Here is a 17,572-nt window from a genome sequence, read left to right on the forward strand (position 1 = left end):
TGAGGCAGGAGAATGGCGTAAACCCGGGAGGCGGAGCTTGCAGTGAGCTGAGATCCGGCCACTGCACTCCAGCCTGGGCGACAGAGCGAGACTCCGTCTCAAAAAAAAAAAAAAAAAAAAAAAGAGAAAATAGAGATGATATGTGAAATACAGTCAACAGATATGGATGCTAGAATGAAAAGATTATTTCTATCAACTCTCAGAACTAGCAAGTGGGAGAGAAGCAATATTTATTGACTTTTTTACCCCTGACAAAATAGATGTGAGATGTGAATCTTCAGACCTGAGAATCATAAATTCCAAGCAGGAAAAATAAACCTAAACCTCTAAGTAGACACATTGTGGTGAAACTCTGGTGTACTAAAGATAAGCATGAACCTTTAAAAGCAACCAGAGGGAAAATAAATTAATGGCATGATCTGCCAACATATGTTATTCAGTTTCCTGCAGTTGGTAGTGAAGATGTCAAGGATAGAGAAAATTTATTTCTTCTTGAACATATATTATATTTGAGGCATAGTATTAACCTATTTGGAATAGGTTAATTGGCTAGAAAGGGGAGGATCACTAGATTGAATTGGATGGGATCACTAGATCCCTTCTTTGAAGTCCACATACAGTCTACTGATTCTCCACTTTCTAACCAATGTGAATTATTGAATCTTTTTGTGAGACTATATCTAGAAGTTGTAAGTTCCTCTGTATTCTGAAGAACCAAACTCTGTCCCCTTCCAAATAAAAATACTTAATTTTCTAGTCTCTTGTACCCAGAAATGTTCTTATTCCCACATTTGGAATTATGACATAGTAGATCAATCAAAGTTAAGTAAATAAGCTTATAATGGAACAAGTCACTTGAGTTTTTGAGGTTTTTTTTTTTTAATTTAATTTTTTTAAGAGCAGTTTTAGGTTCACAGTACAATTGAGAAGAAGGTACAGAGATTTCCCATATACCCCCGCCCCAAAACATGTATAGTCTGTCTCCCCTATTATCAATTTCGATATCCCTCATCAGAGTGATACATTTGTTACCTTCATGAACCTACACTGATGTGTCACAATTACTCAAGTCCATAGCCTACTTTGGATTTTACTCTTAGTGTTGTATATTCTATGGAGTTGGGAAAATGTATATGATATGTATCCATCCTTATTCTATCATATAGAATATTTCACAGTCCTAAGATTTCTTTGTGTTCTACCTATTTATCCCATCCCCCACCAGCCAAACCCTAGCAACCACTGGTCTTTTTACTGTTTCTGTAGTTTTGCCTTTTCAAGAATGTAGCCTTTTCTCATTCTTTTAGTAATGTGCCTTATCATGGCTTGATAGCTAATTTCTTTTTAGCAGTAATATTTCTTGTCTGGATATACCATAGTGTATTCATTCACCTACTAAGGGACATCTTGGTTGCTTTCGTGTTTTGGCAACTATCAATAAAGCTGCTATAAATATCTGTATGCAGGTTTTTGTGTGGACTTGTCTCACCTCCTTTGAGTAAATACCAAAGAGTGTGAATACTGAATGGTATGATAAATGTATGTTTAGTTTTGTATGAAACTATCAAACTGTCTTGCAGAGTGACTGTAGCCATTTTGCATTCTCACCAACAGTGAATGAGTTTCTGTTTCTCCACATCCTCACTAGCATTTGGCATTGTCAGTGAGGTTAATTCTTATTAGTAATGCAAATAAGTTTTCTAAGAACGTATGTGGTTAGTGTGACAAAGACATGTAGGAGAGATTGTGATTCATACAATTTAAGAGTTAGAAGCACATTTTATGTATTTATTTTATATTAAGAATTATGTCATAAGCAAGGCGGCAGACTGTATTGCTTTAAATTGAGGCGTTTAAAAATCATTCTGTCACTGTGAAGCTGAACTTTTACTTGTCAAATGTTTATTTGCCATTGTTATTGTTTAAAAAAAGAATTACATGTTTGTCAGTAATTGCTTGTTGACTCTTTTTGCTGGTGATTACAGCAATATGGACAGGGATTTCTGAGTTGCAAGTGGGGGTGGAACAATGAAAATTAAGCTCCTTTGCAGTGAGCTGAGATCGTGCCACTGCACTCCAACCTGGGCGACAGAGCGAGACTCCGTCTCAAAAGAAAAAAAAAAAGAGAAAATTAAGCTCTACTGAACAGACTTTATGTTTTGTACCTTGTGAATATTTAAAGTTCAGTTCTGTCATTTAATGATCACTGTGAGTTGCACTTTGAGATTACTTTTTGTTTCATGTTGTTATTGAATCTTAGAACTAACTAGCTTTCTTGGTACACCTGTCTTATTAGTATTTTCTAGCAAGCCACTTTTATTTAGGTTTTCACTTTCTTCTTATGTGATAAATCTTCCCCTCATTTCATTTTCTCCTTTTATTCTTCCCCTGAAAGGATAATACTTACTTCTTACTATATAGTATAAAAGATTTGGAAGCTCTTGACTATCTCTTTAATGCATCTTTTAAAATAATTTGCTTCTTTCCTCTTTCAGAAACCTTTATTATAGTTACACTCTCCTGTGATTTTGTTATTTCCCAGTATCAATATGGCTCCTAGCTGTTTGAATGTTTTGGATGGTTGTTTGTTGTTGTTGTTGTTTCAAACAGGGTCTGGCTTTGTTGCTTAGGCAAGAGGGTATTGGCAGGACCATGACTCACTGAAGCCTCAGGCAATCCTCCCACCACAGCCTCCCAAGTAGCTGGGACCACAGGTGTGTGTCACCATGCCTGGCTAATTTTTAATTTTTTTGTTGAGATGGGGTCCCATTATGTAGCCCAGACTTGTCTCAAACTCCTGAGCTCAAGTGATCTTCCTGCCTTGGCCTCCCAAAGGGCTGGGATTATAGGCATGAACTGCATCCGGCCAATCTTTTGTTTTATTTTATTAAATTGTAGCTTTGCAAGGCTTGTAACAAAAAGAGCAGTCTTCTGGCCCCCTGTCATCCTTACTGCTGTTTAGAGGCAATCATTTTTCAACTTTTTTTTAGATATATACCTCTAATCTAAATAGTAGTCTTTGTCGCAGTTTTCTTATTTCCCGTGTTTTTCCATAGAGAAAGTCAGTGTTGGCCCTAAAAGCTAAATCATTCTCTGTGTTAGGCAGGGGTATGTCAATGTTATCTACATACTTACTATTGAATATGAGGATATATTAGTTTTCTATTGCTGCTGTAACAAATTCCCATAAACTTAGTGCCTTAAAACAACACACATTTATTTTCTTACAATTACGTAGTTTAGAAGACTGAAATGGGTCTCAGACTAAAATCAAAGTGTCAGTAGGGCTCCTTTTTAGAGGCTCTAAGATAAAACCCCTTTCCCTGCCCTTTCTAGCTTTTAGAAATTTCCTGAATTCCTTGGCCTGTGACCCCTTCCCCCATCTCTAAAGCCAGCAATGTTACATTCCTGTGACTGTGCATCTGTCATCACATCTCTTTCTCTGACTCTTCTTTTTTGCCTCCTCCTACTACTTTTAAGGAGTCTCCTGATTACATTGGGTTCACCTGAATAATCTAGGGTCATCTCCCTATTTCAAGGTCAGCTGATTAGGAATCTGAATTTCCCTTTCCGTAATGATATGACATGTTCACAGGTCCTGAGATTTGGCATATGAACATCTTTGGGGGGGCCATTATTCTGCCTGTCATAGAGGATTTAGTTTTTAGGGCCGATACTCACAGCCTCTATCTCTTATTCCTTTTCCTAAATCTTTGAGTATAATTATATCACAGTTTTTGCTTAAATCTATACTAAGTATGAACGTATTATAAACATGTATGTATGAGTTAGAATATGCTACCATTGTGTTTATTTTTCTTATAAAACTTGTATTCTTGGAGTTAATAACTGTCTTGGAGTTAACTGTCTTTATTTTGTTATTGCTTGATTAGTGTTTTATGTACCTATTTTTAATTAATTCCCCCAAACTCTGGCATAAACATATCGTCTCTCAGTGCCTTCAGGTGCATGAGATAATTACTTTCAATTTTTGGAGTTATTAATTTTTTAAATGCTCTTTCCTCCTGTTTTTCTCTTTGTTCCCTAGGCCTACTATAGAGATGTCTTGAAATTTCCTTTTATCATTTTCCTGGGATTTCCTTTTCTCCTATTGAATCCCATTTCTTAGACCACATATGTTACTCTTTCTTGATTTACTCTCTTTTTTAGATGGAGCAAAATCCTCTGGTTATCTTCCTGGTATAGGAAGTAAACTTTTTTCAGGTCTGACATGTTTGAATGAATCTTCATTTTATCTTTATATGTAATTGATTGGGCTGTATATAGATTTTTAGGGTGGGAGTGATTTTCCTACAGAAATTTGAAAGCATCACATTTATTGTCTTCTTGCTTTTGGCATTTCTGTTGAGAAGTTTGATGCCATTCTAATTGTTTAACCTTTGTTTGTCACCTGTTTTTGTTTTTATGTGTGCGTGTCTGTCTTATGTCAGAAGCTTTTAGGAGTGTCTCTTTAGCCCTAATGTTCAGGTGGTATGAGTTTATGTGTGTGTTTTTTTCATTTGTTATACTGGATACCTAGTAAACACTCTTAATTTGGAACTCCTTTTCTACAGTTTGGGAAATACTCTTGAACTATGTTTTTGATTATTTTCCCCATTTTCTTTTAATAGTTCCTTCTAGACCTTTTGTTTTTTAGATATTGGATTGCTTATGTTGATCTTTTCATTTTATTTTCATTTTTCTTCCATTTTCATTCTCTGGATTTTTTGGTTTTAATTTATGGGAGATTTTCTCAACTTTATTTTCCAATCTATTTATTAAAGATAATTAGCATCATGTTTTTAATTTCTAAGTGCTTGTTTTTGTTGTTTGTATATTTTAAATAAATGTTCATTTCCTATTGCAGTATCTTCTGTACTCTCTTTGAGGACAGAAATCATTATTATTATTCTTTGAAGTTTTCTTTTGCTCCTGGCTTTGTCTGTTTACCCCATGTTCCTTTTCTTTATGTTTTAAAATAATATCTGCCTGTCACACTTGTGATTTCCATCTAATATTTAACGATCCTTCATATTGCAGAATGAAGTACGAAATAACTGAAACCTCTGTGTGAGGTTGGAACTTGTTGATTGTAGGGGAATTGGACACACAGCTCATTTTTGGTTTGAGGATAATCGATTATCAGTGTCATGGTTCCTTTTTCTTGAGCTTGCTCATTTTTACAGAGAGAAAGCCGTCCATTTCCGTTTTGAGGTTTCTAAGCCTGGTACTTAGTAAAGGAAGGGGAGATTTCATTATCAGGAATCCAGAATCCAGATTCTAAGATAATTCCCCCCTTTTAGCATATGGTTGTATTTCATATTCCTCAGTTGAGAGTCCTCCTGGTTTAACCTCTCCAAAGTAAACCCTTTAGTCTTCTGCCAGGTGAGTGTCAGGTAGTTACTGACACTATGGATTAGAGGAGAGGATTCTACATGGATTAAGAAAAATGATCTGCGGTCACTAGATAAAATTTTAGTCACCTCCTCATCTTTTTAACCTCATCTGCATCCCTGCCTTCAGAGCTTCGCGGCCTCTTTTTAATTCTTATATTTCTGGGGCTTATTGCAGGATAAATTTGCTTATTAGTTTAATTACCCACAGGCACTTCTCTCTGTTCTACTAAGGCTACTCATTGCTACTTGTTCATCAGATATCCATCTTTCCAAATTTATATGATAGCTCTTGCTTGTTTGAGAGCGGCGTATTTGGCTCTTGTCTTTTTATTTTTGGTTCTTTGTTAGTTTAGTGCCTTAAAATAATTTCTTAATAGTCTTTTGGTGGACTTCAGTGGGGGAACAGAAGTAATCATATGGTTTTACTCCTTAATCTTTTAATTCCACAGAGATACATAGATCTTTCTTGTTAGTTCATCTTTTAATATGTACATCATAACTACAAAAGTGATCATAAGCTGATTACTGAACACTAGAAAGTTGACACTGAGGGAAAGGTCTCAGTGAGTCTTAAAGAATTATGGAGGGCAAGAAGATTGGTGGAAAAAGAATTAGGGTTAGCCTGGGCACCATAGTGAGACCCTGTCTCTACAAAAAAAGCAGGTGTGGTGGAGTACATGCCTATAGTCCCAGCTACCCAGGAGGCTGAGATGGGAGGATCACTTGAGCCCAGGGGCTCGAGATTACAGTGAGCTATGATTGCACTACTGCACTCCAGTCTGTGCAACAGAGTGAGACTCTGAAAAGTACTCGAAGGATGATATGGTTTGGCTGTGTCCCTGCCCAAATCTCATCTTGATTTATAGTTCCCATAATTCTCACATGTCGTGGGAGATACCTGGTGGGAGGTAATTGAATCATGGGAGTGATTACCCTCATGCTGTTCTTGTGATAGTGAGTTCTGGAGGGACGTGGTGGTAGGTAATTGAATCATGGAGGTGGTTACCTTCATGCTGTTCTTGTGATAGTGAGTGAGTTCTCAGGAGATCTGATAGTTTTATAAGCAGCTTTTCCCCCTTTGCTTGGCACTTCTCCCTCCTGCTGCGTTGTGAAGAAGGATGAGTTTGTTTACCCTTCTGTGATGGCCTTCCTAGCTATGTAGAACTGTGAGTCAATCAAACCTCTTTATAAATTACCCAATCTTGGGTATTTCTTCATAACATCATGAGAATGGACTCATACAGTAAAATGATACCGGTAGGGTGGGGTGCTGCTGCTATAAGTATATCTGAAAATTTGGAAGCTAATTTGGAACTGGGTAACAGACAGAAGTTGAACAGTTTAGAGGACTCAGAAGAAGACAGGGAAATGTGGGAAAGTTTGGAACTTCCTAGAGATTTGGAGGGCTTACAAGACAGGAAGATGTGGGAAAGTTTGGAACTTCCTAGAGACTTGTTGAATGGGTTTGACTAAAATGCCGACAGTGATATGGACAATGAAGTCTAGGTTGAGGTGGTCTCAGATGGAGATGAGGAACTTGTTGGGAATTGGAGCAAAGAGTTTTGGAAGGGCATGAGTGTTTTGAAGCATGAGGACGTGGGATTTGGGAGGGGCCAGCGTAGAATGATATGGTTTGGCTATGTCTCCATCCAAATCTCATCTTGAATTGTAGTTTCCATAATCCCCATGTGTTGTGAGAGGGACCCAGTGGGAGGTAATGGGATCATGGAGGTGGTTACCCTCATGCTGTTCTTGTGATAGTGAGTGAGTTCTCAGGAGATCTGATAGTGTTATAAGGGGCTTTTCCCCCTTTGCTCGGCACTTCTGTCTCCTACCACCTTGTGAAGAAGGACATGTTTGCGTCCCCTTCCACCATGATTGTAAGTTTCCTGAACCTTCCCAGCCACATGGAACTGTGAGTCAATTAAACCTCTTTCCTTTATAAATTACCCAGTCTCGAGTATTTCTTCACAGCAGCATGAGAATGGACTAATTCACAGGAGGAAAATAGCAGTGCATTATTCTATATTTAATTTTATTATAAAAATTGGTAATTTTTTTAGATTATTGTATTGGTAGTGCAATATAACTTATATGTCAATTACAGTACCTTAGGGATACCCTCTTTCCTTCCTCTAGTGGACTATGACAATAGGATTTGAGTAAAGGAATATGCAAATACTTTGTAAAGCATTTTTTCAAACGTGGGTATTTTCACTGTCTTTGTGATTGTCCTTTTGACTCATGTCAGCTTTCTTTACATTCTACAAAAACATTGTACTCCCTTTCTAAATTAAGTTCTGTATAAAGTTTAGCCAAGTTCTCACAGGTAAGTACCTGGAACAATAACTACAGTTATTTTGGCATCCGTAAGTAACAAAATAGTGACTAGCCTTAAGCCACTGTATTATAAGGTAAGGAATGCTGCCTATATCTGAAGCCACATTTTAGCTTATTTGCTCCTTTTGTTTCACCACATTGCTTCTCTAATCGTGAATTTCTTTTTACAATTTCTGAGAGAAGTATTCCTGTGAGTGCTGCCCTGAATTGTATAATGTCAAGACTGTACTCCTTTCTGCCTTTCTCTTGCCCACATTTGGGGCATTTTATAATTTCAGTTTGATGGTAGAGTGGAAAGAAACTACAATTATTTTTACCAGCAGCTTTTCTCTATTTGATATCAAAGTCTATCAAGAGATGAATATAACTTTTATATAAAAATCTCTTCCTAATAAAAATCTGAGCTTTTAGCACTAAAAACAAATTACTTTATTAAAAGCTTTTCTTAAGGGGAAATTATGACATCATGGTCTTTTAGTTGTTAAACCAAATTTAAAAATACTTGAGAAATGTAATGTTGAAAGTGTTGAACTGTATTCTTGATTGTAGTTGTCTAAATCAAAGTGCTTTTTATAGGTATATAAGATTCTTCTTCTTCTTTTTTTTTTTTTTTGGAGACAGAGTCTTGCTCGTCACCTGGACTGGAGTGCAGTGGTGTGATCTCGGCTCACTGCAACCTCTGCCTCCCAGGCTCAAGCAATTCTTGTGCCGCAGCCTCCTGATTAGCTGGAATTGCAGGTGCTCGCCACCACGCTTGGCTAATTTTGGTATTTTTAGTACAGATGGGGTTTCTCCACATTGGCCAGGCTGGTCTTGAACTCCTGACCTCAAGTGATCCTCCTGTTTCGGCCTCCCAAAGTGTTGGAATTACAGGCGTGAGCCACCACGCTTGGCCAAGATTGTTATCAGAAGATGTTTCAGACAACTTATGATAAGAGTCTTATATATAACATGTATGAGGTATTAAAAAATACTTATTATTTATGATTCAAGGTAGAGTATTAAGTTTTGGAAACTGTAAAAGAAGCCGTGTTATAAAATAATTTTAGAGAAACTCATTTGGTCTATCCATATTCTTTTGCTTTTGTATATACCAGAAACTAATTGAGATTTTTGGTTCTGAACACCATCAATGACTCTTTAGGGAATCTTTCAGTAGCTCTCGTTTGCTGACTACTATATAGGTTTCCTGTATTTCTTTTGAAAAATTGGTATTGAATGAGAGTCTGACCCTAAGGCATGAGAGCCAGGGGAGGGCAGGGTATTATTAAGTTCTATTTCTGTCTCATCATCTAACATAGTGATTGGAACAGGTTAAGTTATCCATTGATTATAGCTCCCTGCAACCACAGTAGATGTTAAATAGGGTTGCTCAGCGTCCTTTCTTATAAAGAAAAATGAGATCCAGGCTTTGCTACTTTCTGACTTGGGCCTTTGCAAAATCCTTATCCAATCCTTTTTTTATATATATAGAATGAAAATAGTAATAGCTCCTAAGGATTATTTTGTGTGTGCCAAATAAATAAAATAAACTAGGTATCATGCATGGCACTCAGTAAGTGCTCAGTGAATCTTAAGTGCTATGATTACTATTATTGATACTACTGCTGCTGCTTTTATTGCTGCTGCTGCTACTACTACTACTACGATGATGATGATGATTGTATTAGCATTTTTGGCATCATTTAATTTTCTGAGATATTAAAATTTCCTGAGACATGAATTTTGAGAATCTGTTAAAAAATGCTTTAAAATGCATAAATAAAGTTTTAGATACCATTTCATAGGTGTGATGAACTCCTTAAAGTGTGCTATTGACCATAGGTTTAGAACTCCTTCTCAGAGGATAATGGATACCACTTCAAATGGACACAATTCAGGTGGCAAATACTGGAAAATAGCAACCAATCATACACAGTTATATAAAGACAAAATGCAAATTAGCAAATTAATAGCTTCAAGTGTTATTCCGTTCTCATACTGCTGTAAAGAACTGCCTGAGACTGGGTAATTTATAAAGGAAAGACATTTAATTGATTCTCAGTTCCACATGGCTGGGGAGGGCTCAGGAAATTTACAATTATGGCAGAATGCGAAGGGGAAGCAAGTACCTTCTTCAGATGGTGGCAGGAGAGAGAATTGCCAGCGAATGAGGAAGTGCCATGCTTTAAAAACCATTAGATCTTGTGAGAACTCCCTCACTATCATGAGAACAGCATGAGGGAAACTGCTCCCATAATCCAGTCACTTCCCACCTGGTTCTTCCCTTAAAACCTTGAGATTATAACTCAACATGGGGTTTGGGTGGGGTCACAAAGCTAAACCATATCATAAGGGTTGATTTGGGACAAGGTATTTCTCAGGATAACATTCTCTAACCATTTGCAAATCATTTAATGTGCTTGTTAAATAGCAGAATTCTGGGCCATAGCTCAGGATGACTGAATCATAATTTCTTTGAGAGATTATGAGTCTTCTTGAATACCCTAAAGTTTAAAGTCAAGGAGTTTAGAATGTTTAATACAGCTGTCATAGAAAGTGTATGATCTTCTTAACTATTCATACATAGTTAAAGAAGCTTCAAAAACAAAGGATGGAATTTATTTAACCAAAGTGTGGAAAGGGAAAAATAGGCGAAATTACATTGGTAGGTTTTCGTGAATAGTTGGCAAAATGAGTGACGAAGTCTTCTGTGATGGGATCAGATTGTGTTAAACATCCTAGATTTTTCACATAGTAACTTTTGTCCTCTGGGCAAAAATTAGTTACCTTCTCTAATCTATTGTATCCTCATCTGTAAAATGAAGATAATAATAATATCTATAATATAGGCCTGTTGTAAGGACTGAATGAGATAATGTACATAACACATACTGAAGTCCTCAGTAAATGTTAATTGATTAGAGTTAATTGTCATTATCATCATCATCATCATCATCACTATCATCATCGTTTTAGTGGTGGTTGTCCATACTGTCAATATTCTTAAGGTTTCTTTGCCTGTATAATTCTCACCTACCCGTAAGGATCAAAATGAGGTTCTGCCTTTTGATTATGTTTTTCTAACCATTTATTTATGGGAATCACTACCTTCTGTGCTTTTATATCTTTTAGCAAGTAGTATATAATAAAGATGTTAATATCTACTTTTTTGGTTAATTGATAAACATTTATTTGCTTCCTATTTATCTACACAGAGCAAGTGAATTTTATTTATAAGCTATTGTATTTTAACACAGGAGCTATTTGAGTTACAGGTTGAGTGATCCCCTACTCTGAAAATTCAAAATCTGAAATGTTCTAAAATCTGAAACTTTCTGAGAGCCAACGTGACTCTCAAAGGAAATGTTCATTGGAGCATTTTTGGTTTTTGATTTTCAGAGTGGAGATGCTCCACTGGTAAATATATAATACAAATATTCCAAAATTCAACAAAATCCAAAATTCAAGACACTTCTGCTCCCAAGTATTTTGGATAAGGCATCCTCGATCTGTATTTTGTTTCTGTTTCTTCATTTCACCTGACCAAGATATTTCAGAGAATTTGTTTACTCAGGTAGTTTTTTTTTTTTTTTTTCCTGGAGATGGAGTCTCGCTCTGTCGCCAGACTGGAGTACTGTGGCGCGATCTCTGCTCACTGCAACCTCTGCCTCCCGGGTTCAAGTAATTCTCCTGCCTCAGCCTCCCTAGCAGCTCGGACTACAGGCGCATGCCACCATGCCCAGTTAATTTTTGTATTTCTTTTTTAGTAGAGACGGGGTTTCCCCATGTTGACCAGGATGGTCTCGATCTCTTGACCTCGTGATCCGCTCGCCACGGCGGATCACGCCACGGTGCGTGCACCACCATGCCCGGCCTAGGTGGAGACATTTAAACATAAAACTACCTGAGTGAGGCCCGGCCGCGGTGGCTAACACCTGTAATCCCAGCACTTTGGAAGGCCCAGGTGGGTGGATCACCTGAGGTCAGGAGTTCAACACCCGCCTGGCCAATATGGTGAAACCCCGTCTCTACTAAAAATACAAAAATTAGCCAGGCTGATGGAATGCGCCCATAATCCCAACTACTAGGGAGACTGAGGCAGGAGAATTGCCTGAACCCAGGAGGCAGAGATTGCAGTGAGCTGAGACTGCACCACTGCACTCCAGCCTGGGTGACAGAGCGAGACTCTGTCTCAAAAAAAAAATAATAATAATAAAGTCTTCGCCTAAATTGACTGTATAAGTTAGATTTGTTTTAAAAAGAAAAATTTTACTCTGTTTTCTAAAGCCAAATATGATTTTTAAAACTGTTTGTTGTTTTTTTAAAAGTATTTGTACATTTACTTTTATTTCTTGTGCTTGACTAATCAAGAATTGACTGCATAAGTATAGTTATAAGAGTTCAGACCATTTATTTTAAATTTGCATCCTTTCACCTCTGAAACACTAAACTATGAAACCTAACACAAATACTGTAAGAACATCTGAGGTAGATAGTTAAAGTATAATTAAGTTTAAATGCCTTGGTGAAGGAGTATAAAAATTATTTAAATTCAATCGGCTAGTACATTTGCAGTTTTCTTTTATTAGGTGTGAAATCTAAGAATCTCCTGCCAACTCTTGAAGGCTCAATCCAGAATGTTGAATTGAAGTACTGCAGCACATCATTGGTCAAATGTGCCTCTGGGACCATGGGATCAATAAAAATTTGTGCCAAAGCCCCAGGTATGTGCAGCTGGACCGTGTAAAACTTTATTGCCTGTATAGGAGAATTGGCCTTGCATTTTACAAGGAGCGTTACTGAAACAAGAATTTACTCATTGTTTCTATGAATCAGACATTTTAAATTTTTACTTAGAAATTTTTCTAATTGTGCCAGGATGATACTTCTTGACTTTAACAAATTAATTTTTATTTAGGCAAAAATACTTAGTTTTATGAATGGTTAAGAGGGAGAAAAAGGAATGTTTATTATACTTTTTGGGGGAATAGGAGGTGTGTGTGTGTATATATATGTGTGTGTGTGTGTGTGTATATATATAAAAGACACTTAAAATTAAATTGTTGTTATTATAATATAATTAAATAGGAGACCCAATTGTTTTTAAATTTTGGTTGCAAATGACTTTACCTTCCTACCAATATTTTATTTCATAATATATTTTTAAAACTATTTATGATTTTTTTCAGTGCAAACTGATTTTAAGGTAAGTTTATAAAGGTCCAGATTTCATTTAATTTTTAGAAGACAGTGTATTGTTTCCTTTTATAACCTTTTCTGGACATGTTCTGCATTCATTAGCAAATATGAAAACTTAAGAGTTAAAAATGCTTTACATTTTATGAAACTCAGTATAATTAAATGTATAGCTAATATCAAATGAAATAGAAATGTTATATTATGGTGTTAGTATATTTTAAAATCAAACATTCTCAAGTGACTCATGTTTTATTTTTGTTATTGTCTTACAAATATTTCTTTTCAGTTGATAATGGAAAAGAGAAGTTGATTCCCTTGCTTCAGGGTCCTTCCGACACTAAAGACCTTCATGGCACCAAGTGGCTCAATGAGAGTAGAAAGCCAGAGTCTCTCTTAGCTCCAGATTTGATGGCCTTCACAATCCAAGTTCCACAATATATTGACTACTGCCACAATTCTGGTAAGTACAAACCTATCATTATTTCCTTATTTTGCATTTTTTTTTTTCCCAGAAAGGCTTTTAAAATTGGTATTTTTTTTTTTTTTTTTTTTTTTTTTTAGCTATTTTTGTCAATTGGCTTTCTCTGCAGTTGTGCTTTTTCAAAATTTAGATTAAGAATTTTTGTATCACTTTTGTTAATTGAAATGTGTTTATAAATAATAATGATTTTATTTATATGAGAGAATTTAGCTGTATGTATAGTGGTTAACTTCAGATTCACCTATATAAGGAACAACTGAGTGTTAAAATATAGCATATCATTATAATGCAGACTTTCTAGGGATAGTAGCACTTTGTAACCCACAGTTTGTCATGTGTAAATTAGGTGGTTTTACCTTCTATAATTTTTTAGGAATGAAAAGATTTGATGGTAGAACTGAGAAAAAAATCTCAGAGGTCATTATCTCATATTTTATAGTTTTATTTTTTTCTAGTAGCACTTTGAATAGAATCTATTTCATTTTATTCTACACCGTAATAGCAGAGCTATACCTCTCATATTGAGAGGAGGTATCAGAAGGATCAATGAAGACTGAGACAAGAAAAATGTATGATAGGTAGAGATCACTATCAGCCATGAATTCACTTAGCCAGTATGTGGTTAGCAAAGTCAGGGTATTCAGTCAATGAGGCTAGCAATATGATAGTAATATAGACATTTGTTTTAAAAGATAGGTGGTCCACATTTTCTCTCTAGAAGTAACTGGCCAGTGAGTAGTTTCAAATAGTTGCTTAAGAGTAGAGCTTCATTAACATTATTCAACAACTACTGTAGCTTATAGAAAGTTTGTTCAGCACTAGTATGTTCAAGTAGAAACTATGAAAAGATTTGCAATTAACTGAGCAGAGACTATGTAGAGGTGAATATTGAATAAAGCAGTACACAAGTGAATATATAGAGGGACACAAAACATTTGAAAGATGAATATATTATGGTAATATTTGCAGTTGAGTGGCATCCACACTGAAAACTGGAAATTAGTATTTGAAAGGTGAGTCTAAGGATGCTGTCTGTCAGCATGCTTCTAAGGACAGCACACCTCAAAAATAAGATTTCAGCCTGGTAAGAATGGCTATGAAACCATAAAGAACGAATGACTAGAGGATGACTCCAGGATCCAAAGTAGGGCTGTCACTATGGAGAAAAGATTTTACCAATCTTTTAAGGCAGGGATTGGTAAACACTTTATTAAAGGGCCTGACAGCTAATATTTTAGGGTTTATGGCCCATACAGTCTCTATCTCAACTATTTCTGCTGTTGTAGCACAAAAATAGCTACAGACAAGACTTAGGTGAATGGATGTGACTATGTTTCAATAAAGCTTTATTTATAAAAGCAGTAAGTGGGCCAGATTTGGCCTATGTGGTTTGTCTAACATGGTTATAGGAAGAAGGAATTGGTGGATAAATATCATGGCTTTGTTAATCCTATTTAATTATGTTCCTTAAATATATTGTTTAGTAAACTTCTTTATAGAATTACCCATATAATAATTTTTGTTTTCAAATAATAAACCTAAGATGATACTAAAATGACCAGACCATTCAGTTACAATTTTGATACCTAAGAAGAGATTAATCTTACTAGAATCTTGCCACTGAAGAAAATTCTTGAGTTAGACAGGAACTCCTAATACTTGTTTTACCATATATACAATTAAAATAAATTAATAAGTTGAGTGTATTTAAATAATCTGTTCTTCTAACAATATTTATATTATCTTTTGTAATTTAAATGCGTTTCTAGGGTCACAAAATTTTATTTGTGTTTTTAAATTTTTATATGGCTCTAAAAGTAAACTAGTATAGGAAAAATTATCTGTGACACCTCTAATATTTATAAAGTTTTAACTTTTTCTTGCTGTCAAGGAAATTCACCTAATCTGCAACATTAGTGTTATGTATAGTGGTATGTTTATGGATTTGTGTGTAAAATTTTAATGTGATCATGTATTTAGTGTTTTGAAAATTTTCCTTTGGGTATGTTTTAAACCTAAAATGTAATATATTTTAACTTAAAACTACATTCACATAGTTTATTTGGGGCATTTTTAAATTTAAATTTTTCATCTACCCTAGAACTGCCACCCACATTCATGGCTTAGGTATTTATGATATGGTTTAGAGAGCTAATAAGTACTATTTTTATGCCAGTTTTAAAATAATTTGGATTAATCTTATGTTCTTATAACAAGATTTAAATTGGGTGTGTATGTGAGTATGACTGATGTTATAGACAAATCATAAGTAAATCTTAAATGAAAAAATTAATAATTCATTAACAGTCCTTCAGGACTTTACTAAAATATTATACTTTCAGCAAGTACTTTCCTGACCATTATATCTAAATTTCTCTCTCTGTCTCCTACACACATATTGACACTTCTTAATTATTTCTCTACACTTCTTTAGTTTTCCTTAGTGCTTATCAGAATCTACCATACTATATATATTAATGATTTATAATGTTGATTGTTTCCCCTGCTATTAGAATTTTATGCTTCATTTGGGCAGGATGTTTTGTGTCTTTTTGGTCACTGCTGTATTCCCAGTGTCTAGACCAGTACCTGGCACATAAGCTAACAATAAATACTTATTGAATGAATAAGCTAGTAACTGATGATTACATTTACTTTTCTTTGGTTTTTGAAGTTGAAGCATCTAATGGAATAGAGACAGAAATCTTTCCAGAGGCTTAAGGGAAGAAAAAGATGTTAGGTGGTTAAATCTTTTAGGTGAACTGTTAAAGGGAAGCATGAGTGGTCTCTGCTTGTGTTTTCACATACAGATAGATGTCTAGGTGAGGTTGTTAATGAACTTTTCCCATGGGCTTATAGAATTTGAATGATGATCATACTAACTGGCTTTTTTAGGGTCATGACATGACGTGTGGAAGACAGCTGCCCCTTGTGCATATACTCAAATTGAGGGGGATGGATGGTTAAACTGGGGACCAGCAAATGTTGCAGATGCTATGTAAAAGTCAATTAGAAAGTGAGCTTTTAGAGGAGCTAATTACCTAGGCAGCCTTTCGACTGTGATTTGAGAATGTGAGGGAATGGACAGCTTTATTAATGGGGATTTGGAATTATGATGGAAAGAAATATTAATGGTATTAGTAAAACTCATAAAAACAGTACTTTACAATTAAAAAATCACATTTGTGTAAATTATTTTATTTGCCTACAAATCAAAACTGTTTTAGGCAGAGAAAATATAATTTGTGCCTTGCAGAGGAGGAAATAGATGCCTAGAAGTTCAATGACTTGTCCAATTGCCTAGCAAGTCAGACTTTGAACTAGAACTTGGAACTTCTAACTGTACATTTTCCCACCATGTTGGGTGTTGGGCTGTTTATCATTTTCTCTTTTAACCTTAGAATCCACCTCACTGAACACTACATCCTTCAGTCTTAAAAGTTCCTAATGTAAAGGATCTCCTTTTTTACTTTATATTAAGCACTGTCAAAAGAGCCACACTGTCATGATCTTACAGCATTGCTTTGTCTTTGAAGTTTCAGCAATTCCCTTTACACTTACCCCTCTTCCCTCCTTGATTGCATTCTGTACTTGACAAACTCTGATTAACAGCAAAGGAGCTGAATGCTTTTATTAGAATACAATGTGCCAGCACACATTCTGTATTTATGGTTACTACTCAGGGGAACCATTTAATGTCACATTTCTTAGTTTTGTATAGATACAACAGGTCAAATAGGGAAATAGATGCTTCACTGGTTCCTTTGTAGGTAGAAGCACTTGGTGACTATAACTGATATATGTAAAACATTTAAAAATAGGTTCTGCCAGGTGCAGTGTCTCATCTCTGTAATCCCAGCACTTTGGGAAGGGTGAGGTGGAAGGATCACTTGAGCCTGGGAGGAAGAGGTTGCAATGAGCCAAGATCGCATACTGCACTGTAGTCTGGTTGACAGAATGCAGCCCTGTCTCAAAAATAAATAAAAATAAAAATGAGGCTCTAAATATTTTTCTCCCCCCCCCCCCTTTTCTTGTTTTTGGAGATAGAACCTTGCCCAGGCTGGAGTGCCGTGGGCATGATCTCAGCTTACTGAAACGTCCGCTTCCTGGGTTCAAATGATTCTCATGCCTTACAGAGGCGCACCACCGTGTCTGGCTAATTTTTGTATTTTTA

General features: G+C 35.8%; 1 protein-coding gene across 40 annotated transcripts in view; it reads left to right on the forward strand.

Moving 5' to 3' along the window:
* The window catches only part of VPS13B (vacuolar protein sorting 13 homolog B), an 856,590-nt gene that overhangs the window by 254,512 nt on the left and 584,506 nt on the right, over positions 1-17,572 (forward strand). For all 40 annotated transcript variants that reach the window (XR_013397372.1, XR_013397371.1, XR_013397373.1 and 37 more), the window contains exons 18-19: positions 12,308-12,442; positions 13,204-13,377. Coding sequence is in view for 26 of the 40 variants with exons in the window: in XM_077943895.1 (XP_077800021.1) it covers positions 12,308-12,442; positions 13,204-13,377 (309 nt within the window). In the remaining 14 variants the exon portion in view is untranslated. The remainder of the gene's footprint in view (positions 1-12,307; positions 12,443-13,203; positions 13,378-17,572) is intronic.

Source organism: Macaca mulatta, chromosome 8, assembly GCF_049350105.2.
Source record: "Macaca mulatta isolate MMU2019108-1 chromosome 8, T2T-MMU8v2.0, whole genome shotgun sequence".
NCBI classification, from domain to species: domain Eukaryota; kingdom Metazoa; phylum Chordata; class Mammalia; order Primates; family Cercopithecidae; genus Macaca; species Macaca mulatta.